General features: G+C 43.5%; 1 protein-coding gene across 8 annotated transcripts in view; it reads left to right on the forward strand.

Annotated features, from left to right (window-relative positions):
* The first annotated feature begins 4,381 nt into the window (after positions 1-4,381).
* RFX3 (regulatory factor X3) overlaps positions 4,382-17,446 on the forward strand; it is a 298,993-nt gene continuing 285,928 nt past the window's right edge. For 2 of the 8 annotated variants that reach the window (XM_086684915.1, XM_086684918.1), the window contains exon 1: positions 4,706-4,972. Coding sequence is in view for 4 of the 8 variants with exons in the window: in XM_086684925.1 (XP_086541051.1) it covers positions 17,207-17,312 (106 nt within the window). In the remaining 4 variants the exon portion in view is untranslated. The other 6 variants (XM_086684925.1, XM_086684917.1, XM_086684914.1 and 3 more) reach the window with 4 other exon arrangements.

Here is a 17,446-nt window from a genome sequence, read left to right on the forward strand (position 1 = left end):
TTTCCGTGCCGGGGTAAAAATTTCATTCCTGGTTATATATAAGGATGGACATACCTCAAAACTGCTGAGTAAACACCTGGCTTGTATTACTGAAAACACAATTAGAAAGGCCAATCTACCAGAAGAGAAAATACTGCAACATTTTTTTTTTTTTTTGATGTTTACTTATTTTTTGAAAGAGAGAGAGAGAGAGAGCATGAGCATGAGCCTGGGAGGGACCTAGAGGGAGAGAGAATCCCAAGCAGGCTCCATGTGTCAATGCAGAGCCTGACATGGGGCTTGATCTTACAAACTGTGACATCATGCCCTGGGCCGAAATAAAGAGCCAGATACTTAACCGACTGAGCCACCCAGGCACCCCGCAATGTTTTTAAAACCAAAATATATGGGGCGCCTGGGTGGCGCAGTCGGTTAAGCGTCCGACTTCAGCCAGGTCACGATCTCGCGGTCCGGGAGTTCGAGCCCCGCGTCAGGCTCTGGGCTGATGGCTCGGAGCCTGGAGCCTGTTTCCGATTCTGTGTCTCCCTCTCTCTCTGCCCCTCCCCCGTTCATGCTCTGTCTCTCTCTGTCCCTAAAATAAATAAACGTTGAAAAAAAAAATTAAAAAAAAAAAAAAACCAAAATATATTTTGGGTGGGGATGGGTAGATTTGGGAGTTCTCCAGGGAACAGTGGCAATTTTAATTATTTACAGTTTTGAATTACCTTGCCCTTTACCATTCTCTATTAGTACTGATAAGTCATATATACTCAGAATTTTAGAACTTGTAAAGACAATTAGTAATCTAGTAGTCTAATTCCCCAGTGGCCTGCATATCATCAGTACTCAATAAATACAGGTTGAGATGAAACTATTCATTTCACATATGAGAATTAAGACTCTAGGCATCTCTTAATTGAAGAAAATTAGATATTATAATCAAGTGAAAAGTTTAAAACAGGAGTGGTTTCTGCTTCACACAAAGATTCACCACAAATTCAGGGGTAAGCTGTCACAGACCAATATGTTAATTTTCAACACTCTCATACCTACAATTTTTCAGAAGTAAACCTATCCCGTATCAGTATTTTATCTTTCCACATTCACCTTTTCCTTTTATAAGCATTTATGTTTATTTCTTAGTTTTTCAATATGCGGCAGATACCAATAGGAGGAAATAACCTAAGACAATACTGAAAAGGAAATTCACCCTTAAGAGTGATTTATAAAGTATTCATCCATACATAATCCAGGCTTCATGTTTTTCAAGTGGTGCAGATACAAATGCGTTAAATGATGTCTCTGCCAATCAGCCCGAGCTGAGAGCAAAAACAGTCCATGTTCCCAAGGCCACAATGTTTTAAATTCACAGATACTGACTCTGAGCACTTTATAGACAAGAACGATGTCTGGCCCATTTTAGATACTCAACAAATAGTGACTGCACTGGCACTTTACTGCATGTGTCAAGGAATGTGAAGTATTTGGGGGTTGGGTATCTTTTCTTATTAAGCCTCCTGACAGGTGATAAATGCTAGACACTGCTGGGTGTTTTCTGTGACTTCCATAATTTCTTTTTTAAAAATTCTTTAAGTTTATTTATTTTGAGAGAGACAGAATGAGAGGGGGAGGGGCATAGAGAAAGAAAGAAAGAGAGAGAGAGGAAGAGAGGGAGAATCCTAAGCAGACTTCAGTGTCAGCGCAGAACATGATGTGGGACTCGTACTCATGAACCGTGGGATCATGACCTGAACCTAAACCAAGAGTTGGACGTTCAACCGAGCCACCCAGGCGCCCCCATAATTTGTTTCAGAAATATATGTACAACGTATGTGAACGTGCAAGGATGCTTAACAATGGCCAAAAAGATCCTATTAGAACTGACTACAGTGGGGGGCACCTGGGTGGCTCAGGCGTTAAATGTCGGACTTCGGCTCAGGTCGTGAGCTCATGGTTCGTGAGTTCAAGCCCCATGTGGGGCTTGTGCTGTCAGCTTGGAGCCCAGAGCCTCCTTCGGATTCTGTGTCTCCCTCTCTCTCTGTTCCTCTCCCACTTGCACTTTCTCTCTCTCTCTCAAAAATAAATAAACATTAAAAAAAAAAAAAAAGAACTGGCTATAGGTAAAGGGATTTCTGGGTCCTTTCATAACTAGTTACAGCAGAAAACAATACATCCAGGTATAATCCGGCATGTTTCTGAATCTAGAACTGGTAGCTTGGTTATTTGATTCAGTTTGGCGGTCACATCGAAAATTTCCTATTACAGAACCTCACTAGTGGTGTACAAGTCACATCATCAATTATCCTAAAACAGGAGGAAATATTCTAAATCCCAACTTTTAAAGAACTCACTTAAGTTTATTGATTCCTAACTCTGGCAAAGGTCACATCGAGTCGGTAAAAAAAAAAAAAAAAAAAAAAAAAAAAAAAAAAAAAAAAGAAAAAAAAAGAAAAAAGAAAAGTCTCTAAGCAGCTTAAACCTGATGTTACAACGTCCTCATGTAAAGGTCACACACTTTTGGGTTTTTTTTTTTTTTTTAAGAGTTCCTCAAAATACCTATTTATACTCTGGGGACACAGTTTTGCACAAGCTTCATTCTGCGGTTTTTCTGGCCTGCAGATCGAAAGCAGTCAATTAAAAGGGTGGGGAGGCCACTACCACTGCGTTCCCTTAGAGCAGTGAAGAAGCAAGAGCTGACGGCCAGGGGAGGGACATGCGACCCGTTAAGATTGGACCGCAACAGCAGAGGCCCTTCAGTGCCATGCAGCGCGAGCAAAGTGCCCCACACCCCATTACGAGGAGAGAGGTCTTGCACCTGTGAACGTACTAGAAACGAGTATTCATAATGGTTACCAGTTTTTCTACGGCTGGAATGCGTACCTTATCTTCCACGTGGATGTCACAATGATTCTTCTCAACCTGGAGGGTTTAACTGCTGTCGGGCACCGCACTGTCCTTTGCCTCAGGCTCAAAGAAGGGTCTACCTCCTAAACCTTTGAGGTGTAGCCCCGAGCTCACCACCGTGCACTATTGCATTAGAACACAGGAGCGTAAGCCTCTGTGGGGTCCTTACGAGATCACCTTACGGCAACATGACTTTCTTCGGCCTATTGTTTAAAGAGTCGCTTCATAAAATACCCTTATCTAATATTGCATGGCACGGATCGGTGACATAAAACCACTATGTATGAAGACTCTGGGCCTGCTTTCCCTAACACGAGAATATTTCGTACCTAATAGCGGTGCCGCGAGGATTAAATGAGATAATGTATGTAAGACGCTAAGCACAATGTCTGGGGGCAGTGTAAGAGCTCAGGAACGGTCGCTATTCTTATTTTAGCCCCGGGAATTTATCTCAGCCCCGAGCCCTTATTTTGCAGGTGCAAAAATTAAGCCTCAGGAGAGAGGACTTCCTCGAGCTCTAGTTCTAATGTTATTGTCTCGGATAAGCAGCTTAGCGGCCGTGCTGGAGGCCGGGGGCGCGGGCGAAGGTGCCTGCGGGACCCCGGGCGCGGAGCAGCGGACCAGGACCGGGGAGCCGTGGGCGCGGCGGGGCGCGGGCGGCATCCATCACTGCGGAAGCCACTGGCCGGAAACCCCAGGCCCTCAGCGCGGGTGGTCAGCAGGGCCGAGGGCGAGCGAGGCCAGCACTGGGACGGTGGGCTGAGCCCGGATCCCGGTTCGCTCGGCTTGAAAGCCGGGCGAGAGCGCCTTATCTCGGGGTGGGGGAGGTTAGAGACGAACGGGGCGCTCGGTCGGGCAGGTGGGAGTTACCCCACCCTCAACGCCTTCCGCCGAGGGGGGCCGCCTCTCCTCCGCCGGCGAAGGCAGCGGCCGGCCCCGCAGGGAGCGAGGGGTGCACCTCGCCTCTGGCTCCGGAGCGGGGGCCGCGCGAGCTCGGACCCGGCCGTCCGCGCGCCAAGCCGCGGCGGGACAGCGGGAGGCGGCGCGCGGCCCACACGCGCCCCGGGCTCGCTGGCTCTAAGATGGCGGCGGAGGCGGCTCGCTCACACCCCGCCGCCCGCGCTCCTCCGAGTCGCGAGCGGGCCGGAGCGCCGCGAGCAGGAGGGCGCGGGCGGCTCGGACCTTCCAGTCCGGCGCGGGCCCCGGAGCCTCGAAGCCTCCAGGCGCCGCCTGGGAGGCGGGAGGCGGATGCAACTGGGCACACCACCGCCGGCGCCTCACAAACCAAGGGGCGGGGGGATGGGGGGGGTGGGGGAGAGAAAAGAGAGGAAAAAAAAAAAGGGCGAGCGAGCGGCGGCACATCCGGGACTTTCCGTCCGCCCCGCCCCGGAAATGACGTTTCAGGCCAGGAAAAAAAAAAAAAAAGGGAGGAGCGCGCTCTTGAAAGTGAATTCTATTACGCCGTAGTTGGTCTCCCCACAAGAGTGTCTGGAATGGCCCTCGACACCCCCTCTCCCGGGTTAGTCGTTCCCCTCTCGCGGCTCTGGGGCTTCTCTGCACAAAGCCGGCTGCCGGAACTGGCAGCCTTCGTCACACAGAAAGTCCCCCTCCCCTGCTGCCTCGTCGGCGCGTGCAGCGAGCGCACCTCCGAGAGGACTGTGGGGTGACCTCAGCCCCTGCCAAAGCTAAGCGCAGCTCTTCGGGGCCCTGGCTCGGAACCCCGCCTCGCACTCCTCCCTCCGCGCCTCCCAACACCGGCCCGGGGTCGGGGCTGTCCGTCACGGTGCTGAGCCCGCCCCTTCCGGCGGCCCGCCGGGCCCGCCTCCTCCCCTCTTCCCTCCCCGCCCCTCCCCGTGCGAGTGTCTCCCTCTCCCTCTCGCTCCCTCTCTCTCTCTCCCTCTCTCTCTCTTTTGTGAGTTATAGCAACCGTTGCCTTGTGAATCAAGCGCCATAGTCACCGTAGTCCTGGCGACTGTTACCCATCAACAACAACTACTCCTCTCCTCCTCCTCCTCCTCTTCCTCCTCCTCCTCCCCACCACCACCATCTCCATCACCCACCAACAACACCACAATAATCCACAGCCAAGGTGAATATTCTTCGGTCTGTACATGTGTGTGGGAGCGTGTGGCTGCGTGTGAACGCGTGTGTCCGTGCGCGCGCGTGTGTGTGTGTGTGTGTGTGTGTGTCCGTGTGCGCGAGCCGAGTGTGGCTGTGCGGGGGTCTCACTCCTGACACCGGGGGCTGCCGCTGCGGCGCCGCCGCCGAGGGGCTCGGCGCCGCGGCGTGTTTACAATGGACCGAGCGCGCGGCGGCTGGCTCGGGGGTGTGGGCGCCGCGCCGCCCCGGCCCTCGGCGGCCGCGCGTCAGGGATGGAGCGGGAGCGCCGGGGGCTGCGGAGCCGGGCGGGAGCGGGAGCCCCGGGTCCCCGGCGCGGCCGGCGGAGCTCTCCCCTAGGTCCGGCTCGGAGCAGGCGGGTCAGGTGAAGCGAGGAGGCTGGCCGGCTTTCTTTCTCTCGTGTTTTCCTCCTTTCCCCCGAGCTGCTCGTTTCCTGCTGGTCGCAAAACCGAAACAGGCGGCAGCGTGCCGGGGGGACCCCAGAGCTGGTGGTTTGTGGTGGTGGTGGTGGTTGTTGTTGTTGTTGTTCACTTGTGGGGCCTGGTTTACGGGTTTCGTTGTTTTTGCCCTCGTACGACGGTGAACTTTTCCCACCGCCCCTTCCCTCCGTTCGTCGCCCCTCTTTGCCTTGTGCTAAAACGGGCTGCTCTCCTTTGGCCATCCTCAGCTGCACGGTTTCTTGTTTCTTGTTTCTTTTCTTTTAAAACTGTGTTTTCTTTGTGCTGCAAACAGTCTTAATATCCATTCAGCACTCTTCCCTCCCCACCCCCCCCCCCCCCCCGCTTCTCCTCCTATCCGCCCCCCCCCTCACCCCCCGACCCTTTGCACACACATTGAAACCAGGGGCCTCTTGGCTGGGCTCTTTGCTGCCCTGGAAAAGATTTTTAAAACAAGTCTCTCCCCGCTCTCTTTCTTTTTTGGTGTGTGTGTGTGCGTGTGTGCGTGTGTGTGTGCGCGTGTGCGCGCGCGCTTGTGATTTAAACCAGATGCAGGGCATCTGTGATACTTGGGTTAGTAGTTACTGACAGTGCTTTATCCTTCCTGTGAGGGTGGGAGGGGTGGTCGTGAGGCTCCATTCCACTTTGATGCACCTCCCTCCCCGCAGTGGAGAGTGCTGACAATTTTCATTGTGGTTAGGAGACTTGGGGTGTGATGAATAGGGACAGGACCGAAGGAAGCCTTGTGAGAACTCAGTTTACGGTGTTATTTGTGACAGTTGTAGCACTTTAAAGAGTTTTTCTTTTCTTTTCTTTTTTTTTTTTTTTTACCCCTTCTTCATCTTCTCTGTTCCTTTTCCTTTGAGAGTTGAAATCGAAGTCAAGTTGTTCATAAAGAATGTATGAAGCTTCTCAACTTGAAACGTGTGTATATTTCACTCTCTTTGTGGTTGTTAAGATCTAGGCATGTGTGTACTTAACATACTCTTTTTTGTTTACTCTTTTGGTTTTCTTTGGACAGTGACTTGGAACCTGCTGACGAGAGACAACTTTTTCCTTTTAAGTCTTCCAAAAAAAAAAAAAATCTATCTTTTCCCCCTCTGTGGCTTTGAATACTTACTAATCCTCAAGTACTAGGCTCTTGGTTAGAGGGAGCCCAGTGTTACAGATCCTGTAAATTTGCTCATTTTTCAGCCTCACGTTTAATTGGGAGGTTATTGGGTAAAGGGTTTCATAATGAACGTGGGCTAAAACAGACACGACGTATAATGTACTGTTCTGTTTGCACATATTGAAGTTTCTAATTTGGAATTTTAAAATAACGTGTTTAAACAGTCTTCTTTCTCACAGCAAATGCATATTGATTTACCTAACAGAGCAGCCTGTGAATAATGTGACAGTGTTAATTATTCTTGAGATTGTCAATGACCAGGTTGGGTAATTGTAACGCCATTAAGGCTAATATTTTGTAAAGTGGGAGTTGGGGTTAAAAAAAAAAAAAGAAACAAACTTCTCTTTCAATTCATTTCCTTGTGAAGAAGTCTTTCTCAGAGCGCTCCAATCTCTTTATATTTATTCCCCAACCTGGGTTCCATGCAAATTTCTAATACTAATTTGTTTTTGTTTTTGTTTTCTGTTCAGATGAGTGTCAAATGGCTGAACACTTTTGGGTGGTGAAGCTCCTGGGTCCCATAAACTCTCTCCAAAGTTAATAGGAGTTTTGCTGTCTTGAGACAGTTTCAGACTTTATGCCATTTACATAACAGGTTTTCAGCCAAGTTGATTATATGCTATAATATTATGGTTTAATATTTTTATTTGCAATGTCCAAGAACTTGTTCGAGGCATTTCACTTCTTACAGCTGTCTCAAGTTTTCTCTAATTGAGATTTTCCATTTACAAGTTGATTTGAGAGCAGAACTTAAATTGAATTCTGTTACCCGCTTTTAAAAGCACTTAGGTGGTATAAAAGTTGCTGTTAGAGATGCTTTGAGCTCACGTATGTCAGCATTATTCATATGGATTGAGTAAATTGTCGCCAGAAGTACTAACATAGGGATAAATTTTAAAAGTTTAACACAAGGATGAATACTTAGCATTTAGTTTCTTCTCTCTGTGCTGGTTTTCCTTGGAAGTACTATAGTACGTATTGGCATTCTCCTATGTTCTCAGTTTTTAGACTAAAATCTGTGCATGCTATAAAACTAAAAGTGTTAAAATAGGTCTTAATTGTAACTTGTTTCCGGTAGCTAAATATCTGTGATCCATTGTACGTCATAATGCCTCTCTACATCTTTTTGATTGTTTTGCCTGTAAGTTGCATTAAATGGTGTGGGCATATTTATGCAGTACATTTACACGCATAATATCCTAAGCTAAAATGCACTTGTAAAGTGCATCATTCCACAGTATTTTCATTATATGAGCAAGTTATGCCCAATTTAAAAAATAATACATTGTTTCTCTAGTATTCAGGTAGTCTTGTACTCAGGGACTCACAGGGTTTATAATTTATTCATTTAACATCCTTTAACACTAAACAGGTATTTTTTACCCTAAACAAGTTCAATATGGTAGACTTTTTCCCATTAAAAAATTAACAGAAAATGAATGAACTATTAGTCAAGATAGATTCAATGTATTTAAATGATGATATGTTACTTTCGGTAACATGTTTTATTCTTGAGGAAGTTGATGTGAGTGATTTTCTCTAAGCTTCCAACTGAAGAAATTGGTAGATGGAATTGTGTGTGTGTGTGTGTGTGTGTGTGTGTGTGTGTGTATGTGTATGTATGTTTAAAAGGGGGTATATAGCATCGTGTGTGAGAAGAGTTAAATTTTTTTTTTTTTTCCTGACTGGGCTTATAGAAATGTTACTTTGTTCTTGGCATCTTTAGTGAGACTATGTTACAAGAAACAACAATAACCAAAGAAGTAAGCTTTTAAATTGTGAAGAGTCTTCAAGGAAGTAAACCTTTAAATTATAAAGAGCCTGCTGGTTGGTTGTTTTTATACTGAACATTGGGCAAAAATGCTCCACTTCCAGTTACTTAAAAACAACAACAACAAAAACAACAACAACAACCCCCCCCCCCCAAACTTAGTTTCCCTAATGAAATCATTTGCTTTTAACTGTTTGGTATAGATTCCCAGTGGCCGTGGCAGAACATTTGAAGTTCCTCTCTGTTCACAGGTGCATAGTGTTCCCATATTTTAGAAATCCAAGATTAAGTGGATTTGACTAAATCCAGCTTGTTAGGGACAGATGGCTGCTTTAAACAGGTGTCATTTTCATTTCTAGCACATTGTGTTGGGACTTGTAGAGGTTCACAAAGGGCTATCTGAAGCAGGTGGCATCCTTTGCTTTGTCCTTAGTGAAATATACTTTCGGAGTTAATTATTTTCCTAGGAAGTTTTTTTTTTAAGTAAAAGTTTTGAACTATTCAAGTTAAGATTCGTAATTTAATTAAAATGACTTTTATTTCTGATTATCATTCTATTTTCACACTGTATAAGTTGTAAATCCTTTCACAAAACAACTTAAAAATTCTTAAAAGTAATCGTATATTCACTTTGAATCCAGAAAAAAGTACTCTGGAACATTTTACACCGTCAGTCAAGTTTATCTGAAATGAAAAGCCAAAGCAGATTTAAATAAAGTGAAATTTGGTTAACAGGACAACTTTTGTGATGTCATATTTAAAGAATTTTTTTTGACAGCGTTATTTTAATGAGTGATAAATGTTGGAAACCAGTATTTTGTTTGTTCATTATTTTAAATCTTTTTAATTGAAAACATTTTCCTGACCTCCTCCAGTTGTTTCTATAACATTTTTAAGTGGTCTTTTTAAATGCAAATTGTTTTTAAGCATTAATGTTTAAAAATATGTACCAGAGTAAATAAAAGGGTATCAACCTATTGATTTCTAAGGTTCATTTTTACTTTGATTCTATCCCTTTTTTTGTGGTAATTTTATACATCTTATAACAGATGCACCAGGGGGTGCTATGCTGTTTGCAGCAATGAGATTATCATCACCACAAATGTGAACTGATTAGAACTTTTATTTAAAGAAAAAATTTTAATTATATATGCATTCAAGCATATAATAGTCTTATTTCTATGGAGCTTAAATTTAATATACTATGTTAATTGGCAATTTTGTATCAGAGCCTCTTTCTGTTTGGCTAGGATAATATATATTAGCACAATATAAAATATCAAGACTGATCTGTTTGGCATAGTTTGAATGTCGGCATTAGTCCTTTAGGTACGGACATTGGTCCTGTTCCTACGCAGGTGTATCTCTCTGTCTCAAAAATTTCAGTTAACTTGACAATCACACTGTTTGGGCAGTATGGCTCTGGGCTCTGTAGATTTGGTATTGTTGGCACACATCAACGTATTGTGTGTGTGTGTGTATATATATATATATATATATATATATATATTTAATGTTTATGTATTTTTGAGAGAGACAGAACATGAGTGAGGGAGGGGCAGAGAGAGAGGGAGACATAGAATCTGAAGCAGGCTCCAGGCTCTGAGCTTTCAGCACAGGGCCCGACAACGGGTCTCAAACCCATGAACTGTGAGATCATGACCTGAGCCGAAGTCAGACGCTTAACTGACTGAGCCACCTAGGCACCCCTACATATTGTATATTCTTAAAACATTTTTGTATGGCATAATTAATGCTATGCTTTTATTGTATGATTTAAAAAAAAACTGCCTCAAACATGTGAGTGGTAGTAATAGTTGTCGGACTAATTGAATCAAGAACAGTAATAATATTAAAATTGTCTGGAGAATTCAGCCCCCACTTGATGCTGTTGGAGTAGTCTTGTTTGAAAATTTAATTTGGCTTTATTATCTAAGAACTTTTAGATTTTCTGACTTGCCCTGTGCCGTATACTTCTAAATTAGAAGTGGTTGGGTATTGTTTTCTCTGCGTTTAGCGTGAGGTTTTTTTTTTTTTTTTTAATGTTGCATATTTATATTTGAGAGAGATAGAGACAGAGTGTGAGCTGGGGAGGGGCAGAGAGAGGGGGAGACACAGAATCGGAAGCAGGCTCCAGGCTCTGAGCTGTCAGCACAGAGCCAGATGCAGGGCTCGAACTCACGAACCACGGGATCATGACCTGAGCCGGAGCCAGACACTTCACTGACTGAGCCACCCAGATGCCCCTAGTGTAGCGAGAATTTTTAAGGGGAACTATAGAATCCGATCTTTGGGCCCTTCTAGCATCATTGACTTTCCTCTGTCAGCAGTATATACTCCAAAAGACAAACATTGAGACAGGGGTAGCCAGCGTCTTTCTCAAGTAAGCTTAGAAAGGTCTATCATATAAGCTTTTCTGTTCAGATAATAGATGTATGGGTTGATCTATACTATTATCCCACATTTAACTACAATCAGCAAAATGTGATATGTTTCAGAGTACCTTTATAAGAGATAGTAAGTACTTCATGTGTTGGAATGTCAAAGAACCAGAAACATCAAGAGAGAATAACTGATTGATGGTGTACCCGAGAGCAGGGAAGGGGCAGAGAGAGAGGGGGGGAGAGAGAATCCCAAGCAGCGCTGTCAGCAGGGAGCTGGGGCTTGAACCCAGGAACAGTGAGATCATGACCTGAGTGAATGAACCACCCAGGTGCCCTGAGAGCAACTGTTTTTAAATACTAGTTTTGTTAAAATAGGTTAGGCATTTTTCTTTTACAGTGTGGTTTTATGGTTTACCAGTTAGTTTCTGCCGCTAAGATTTTTTTTTTAATGCTTATTTATTTTTGAGAGAGAGAGAGAGACAGAGTGTGAGCGGGGGTGGGGCAGAGAGAGGGGAAGACAGAATCTGAAGCAGGTTCCAGGCTCTGAACTGTCAGCACAGAGCCCGACACGGGACTCGAGCTCATGAACTGTGATCATGACCTGAGCCGAAGTCAGATGCCTAACCGACCGAGCCACCCAGGCGCCCCAAGATTTTTAAAGTATATTTATGACGTTTTAGAGCCTTTATTTTTGAAGTTTTATTTTTCATATCAAAGTATAGGATGCACTTAATGAAAACAAATCAGTTAAAAAATTGAAATACATTTAGAGTATCAAATTGGTATGTATTTTGTTCTTTAAATAAATTGATGGGATAAGTAAATTGGTTAAGAACACAGGCTTTGGGGTCAGATTTCAGATGATCTTATTAGCTGTGAGGCCTTGGACAAGTTATTGAGCTTAACTTGCCTCAGTTTTCTCATCTGAAAAACAGGATCCACCTTACCAGCCTTATGGGGTTTTGTGGAGATTAAAGATAATTCTTGTAAGATGCTTTGCTCAGTATTTGATACAGAATACATGATCAATATGCGTTGATTCTTACTATTAGAGAATACTGAGAAGATGCCCATTCAAATCTTTTTCCCACCTAAGAATTCTTTTAATATGTTCCTGATCACTTCAGTGGCCCCTAAGTTTTGAAAGATTTTGCCCTCATTAAATAATTATTCTCTCCTCCCCTACTTTTACAAATAAAGACAAAAATCGATCACAGGTTTGGATTACTTTTTGATAACCAGTCTTGCTATTACACTGAATTAATAGGATGTTAGCCCAAAGTTGTATTTTAGTTCAACTCTGCAGCCTTACAACAATGGCATTCTTTTACTACATTTTTAAAAATGTTTTTACTTTATTTTTTGAGAGAGAGCATGTGCAAGTGGGGGATGGGCGGGGGGATGGGGAAGGACAGAGGATCCTAATCTTGCTCTGTGCTCACAGCAGTGAGCCTGATGCCAGGCTCGAACACACAAACCGTGTGAGATCATGACCTGAGCTGAAGTCGGACGCTTGACCGACAGAGCCACCCAGGCGCCCCTTCCTACATTTGGACAACTCTCCTGGTCCAGAGATCTCAGACTGAGAACTAATAATGCAGCATTTCATACACTCTTAGGATTCCCATTGTCCATTTCATTGCCCAATTTATATTTTCTTTTGCACACGTTATACATGAGTTCATTTGAGAACATTTTGTACTGTATTTATAGACTTTGTATAAAATGTTGTCATTAATATATAATGGCAATAAATAGCTGTATAAAGATGAGTTCATCAAAGAATTTTTCTACAATTTCATAATGCGCTGCTTGGAATTGTTCTCTAAGGGGAGAGAAATGTGTGAGGTCACCATTTGTGGACCTATAGCAATAAGTAATTTTGGAATAATTTGCCAGCCCTAATCTTGAGCTATAAAGCAACCTTGGAATGTTATGCAGTAAAACGTAATGTGAAATTATAGAGGAAAAAATGTCATTTTGGCTCCCTTTCTTTGGCGATTAGAGATGTTTAAAGAAACATTTTAGTTGGCTACTATCTCTGAAGTTGCTATTTAGTAATTTGCTATGTGTCTTTTTTTCTAAGCATTTTGACTGAGAATGATTTTTTCGTTTCGTTTTAGAGTGATCTAGATAGTCCTGATCTTTCTTGAACTGGAAATGTGAGTTATACATCCCAGTTAAAGTTTACTCAGTACTGCGCCTCATTTTTTTTTTCCTGAAGCCTTTTTATAAATAGTGGGTTTTTGCCTGCCTCCCTTGTCTCACCTGTTCTCACTCTCCCCATTCCTGTTAAGTGTTTAATTATATGACTCCCTTTCCATTCTTTTTTATAGATAATTAGGCTAATATATATAAAATACGCAGACTCCCAGCTCAGCCATCTCCTCTGCTTCTTTTCTTCCAGTGAATTTCACACACATTTTAAAAGGAACTTATGGGGAAAAGCTAGGAAACGTGACTTAGGTGGCAAGGTTATACCGTCATTATTTTCTTACGAGTTCTATCTGTCTGACTGCCCTCTTGAACAAATGCATTTCCTTGTTGCACTAATGATGTAACCTGAGCATGATTTTGCTCCGGGAGGCTCCCTTCCTCGTCTTGGCTATGCACTGGCCTCTGGCTAAGCACTTTAGTTTAAATGTCTAGTCCAGCCCCAAAAGATTATGTTTGCACATCACATATGTCTGTCCATTGCTGACTCTTAATCCCTAGAAACTTCTTTCTCACGACTCTTAAGAGACGCTGTAATGCCCTTTCAGTAGCGCTGCCTTTGCTTTGCCCAGTCGGGACGACCAGAGGATGTTGATGCTTCCTGTTGAGGCAAAAATGGGTAAGGGCTAATCGGAGCTGAGCCCAGGAAAACTAAGAGCGAGGCAGCTAGCCTGGAAGTAAAGGTGTACTAGCTGGTGATGGGAGACAGATCTGCTGAGAAGGAGTGTGGAAGGAGAAAGAAGAGAGGGCGATGGGGCTGGGAAACAAAGCCCTCAAAAGTGCCAGCTGAAGGAAGATAAAGAGGAGAAAGCAGGTCTGTTCTGGTACTCAGGTTGCCACTAAGTGCCAGACCTTAGGCTAGTCACGTAAACCCTCTGGGTCTCAGTTTCTCCCATCTGTAAAATGAAGCAGTAGGCCTATGTGATCTCTCTAGCCCTCTGAGCACCAGTAGTCGGTGCTTCCGTGGCGAGATTGGCACCAAAGGGAAATGTTACCAATAACAGAGAGCCGGGAATTGATACTTCCTTTCCCGATGGACTGAAAGGCTAGCATGTGCTTGCCCATTCTTTCTTTTGGTGAGAACAGCAGAGAAAGCAAATCCGGAGCCTGGGTCTAGCACGATGGCCACACCGCTGACCCAGTCTCAGAAGGTCCCACCATTTCGGTGGCCCCCGTGGGGAGCGGTGGCCAAGTGCCCTGGTTTCCTCACCCACATAGGAGTTAGCTGAGTCTCACAGCCCGAGCTCCTTCCGAGCCGGCTCCTCTGTGTGTGTGTGTGCCAGACAAGAGTCTGACAGTTGGGGCTCCTGCCTGTTGCTCACCAATGAAATATTTAAAACAGGACATAGTTTCCCAAGTCTGTGGACAGGCAGTTCGACGGAGGGAGAGAAAGGGAGGGAGGATAATGTGAGCTGTCCCATCAAAAGAAATAAAAATTTAGATTTCTGTTTATCTCATTTTTCAGCATTTCTTCCCCAGTTATTATAGCCGTGACTTTTTCTTCTCTTCATGCTATTCAGCTGCTTTTGAAAAGAACTGAAGTCCTGTCAAGGAGTCTGGGCGAGTGCCTTTGGATTACTTTGGGGCCCTGCTCAGGGGGGGCCTTCCCCCTCACTCATGCTCATATTCTTTTCTGTCTTTTCCATTGGTGATCCCTACTGCTCCCCCTCCCCACCCTGAATGTTGTTTATGTTTACATAACCATTTTTTAAAAATTCAGGTTTGATGGCAGGAAAAATATTGTGTCTTTTGGTCAAGAAGTGTGCATTTTCATAACATTTTACTTTAATGGTAATGTGGCAACCAGACTCAAGATTGTAGAGCATTGCAGAGTGTGGAAGGAAGCATTCTTTGCATGAGTTCAAGATAAGTCTTATGTTCTGCTGGATGTCCCCTCCTTTACCAATCTGATAAGCGTATGAGAGATTAAAAGATTGTTATTGTTGCTTTTAAGACTACTTTTGAATGATCATTTTTATTGATTTATAGAAACCTAGTTAAGTGTGTGAACTGCATCCAGATTCCAGCGGTTTTTAATATTTTGTAATTTCAAATGTAATAACTATCATTCTTTTTAAAATTTTTTTTTAATGGTTATTTATTTTTGAGAGAGACAGAGTGTGAGCAGGGGAGGGGCAGAGAGAGAGGGAGACACAGAATCTGAAACAGGCTCTAGGCTCCCAGCTGTCAACATAGAGCCCGACGCAGGGCTCAAACTCATGAGCCGTGAGATCACGACCTGAGCCGAAGTCAGATGCTCAACTGACTGAGCCACCCAGGCGCCCCTAACTATCATTCTTAAACATGTATCTGACCCTGTTTTGTCTCGGTCAGCATAGTTTGTTTTAATATGCAAAACCATTTTAGAAAGTCCTTGCTTGTCACTAAGGTTTCTCTCTTCCTTGCTTTATTTGTGAGGAGGTAGATGAGGGAGAATACTGGAGAGAGGCAGGCAGAGCAGATACATTTACAAATCATATCCTGTTTGCATTGTTAAACACATGTGCATTGCGTACTCTGTGCGGTTATTTTTCCTGGACTGCCAACCTTTGGTGGGGGTAGGGTGGGAACTGGAGGCATGGGCAGGGGCAGCCAGAGGTGGCTCAGCTGATCCAGTGTTTCTTCCCAGATCTCTTTCCTTTTCTGCTGTAGTATTGTGCAGACTATATGTGCTTTTGTGAGGATAGGTGTCTTATTTATGTTTGTTGGTGATCCTTTCCTCCTAAAGACTGACTGTATCTATCTATGTCTATCCCTTAGTACATTGGTGGATATGCAGTGATATCCTTCTACGGAGCCTGTATTGTGATTTGGTTGTGCACAGCTTTTTAGAAAGGTGGGAATAAAATAAAGGAGTATTGAGAAAATCTAGTCTGTGTGGCAGATAATGGAAATGATGCCTTACATCTACCTCTTTACATTTTGCTTTGGGTAGATTGTTTCCTGAAAGTATTTTTTGCAGTAGAACCTCGGTTTTTCCCCTTGTGCCTATTTAGGCTGACATTTTAAAGAACCAAAGAGTATAATCTGTCACATCAGGCTTTCGCCGATTGGCATCTGATTATATCTGGTGACGGTCTTGGAGATGAGTTTTAATGAAGTGTCAGTGTAAAGGTCATTAATAAAAAACACACAAAGAGATACTATATTAGTGATCTTAATACCACCTTTATCATTTTAAATGTACAATGTGTATTTTGACGAGCCACAGTGAAAACCCACTACACAGACACCACGTAAAGTTAGATTCTTTGTTTTATGTCAGGATCATATTGCATGGTTCTAAAGAATGTTTTAAAACATTTTGTGTATAAAGTTACTTTATGTTTGTGGGGTGTACCTACGTTAAGAAAAATGAATTTGGCTTATATATTGTGTTTTGTCCATATATGTGTTTGTGTGTAGACCTTTAGAAAGTCATTTTTATTTATGTTTTGTTTGCAATTTTGGAACTTGTATCAGTAGGACTATTGCCCACTAGCTTTTGCGTTGCACACGTCTTGTAATGGTATTGGAACCACTCCACTGCTGTTTTCTCAAAGCAAGGAATATTGGGGGAAATATTTAACTTAAGTTCTTTGAATGACCATTGTGTGATTTGGGAAACAACTTTTTATAGTGCCTCACATTATGTGATGGTTTGTAGAGACTACCTTTAGTTAACAAAGGCCATGAATGCCGAAGTTGAATTAATTATAGTTAGAGACAAAAATTGTAATTCATTCCAATTATAGCAGATTAAGATATTATGTGGCTGGATCAACATTTGATCTGTTCCTTTATTTTTAGAAGTCTGCTGAGTTTTGAAATTTAAAACCTTTTAAATAATGTTGAATGGGTAGAGCTCTATAATAGATGTGGATTTCTATTTCAGCATAGGTTTGAGAGCCATATGGCTTGGAAGTGAGGTAGAATTTTGTTTCTGAAATTGGAAGGGGATGCATTTTAATATTTTGATTGCATGAGACCTGCTTGGGCATTTATTAGTTTTGCTAGAAACACAGGTGACACAGACCGGAGATGTCGATCGGAGTATATATGAGAGAGGGTCATCGTAGCGATCCTGAAACTTCACTCACCTCCAGTCCTGCTGCCCTTGATCAACTTTGCAGTAAAAGCTTCTTTTTTGGAGGATATAGCTTTCTCTATTATACTATATTTTTGTTAATTCACATTGCTGTCTGGAATTTCCCAATCCCACAGCACAGTCTTGTGTGACGCATTATACATGAGCTTTGGAAGTTCCAGTTTACCTTTTGGTTTACAGACCTTAGAAAGAATGCCAAGAGATGACACCCAATGCCCAGAACAACACCTTGATCTGAAGGAATGGGGTAAGAATGAGGGTAAATCGGGGCAGGATCATATAATTGGAAAAGGTAGAGTATGAACTAAATGATTAGTATGGTGTAGAGAAAAAGAAGGGTCATTTTAAGGGCTGTGTAAACCCTGTCTGCCATATTCAGTG

Source organism: Puma concolor, chromosome D4, assembly GCF_028749965.1.
Source record: "Puma concolor isolate L17-30 chromosome D4, mPumCon1.1.hap2, whole genome shotgun sequence".
Taxonomy (NCBI): Eukaryota; Metazoa; Chordata; class Mammalia; order Carnivora; family Felidae; genus Puma; species Puma concolor.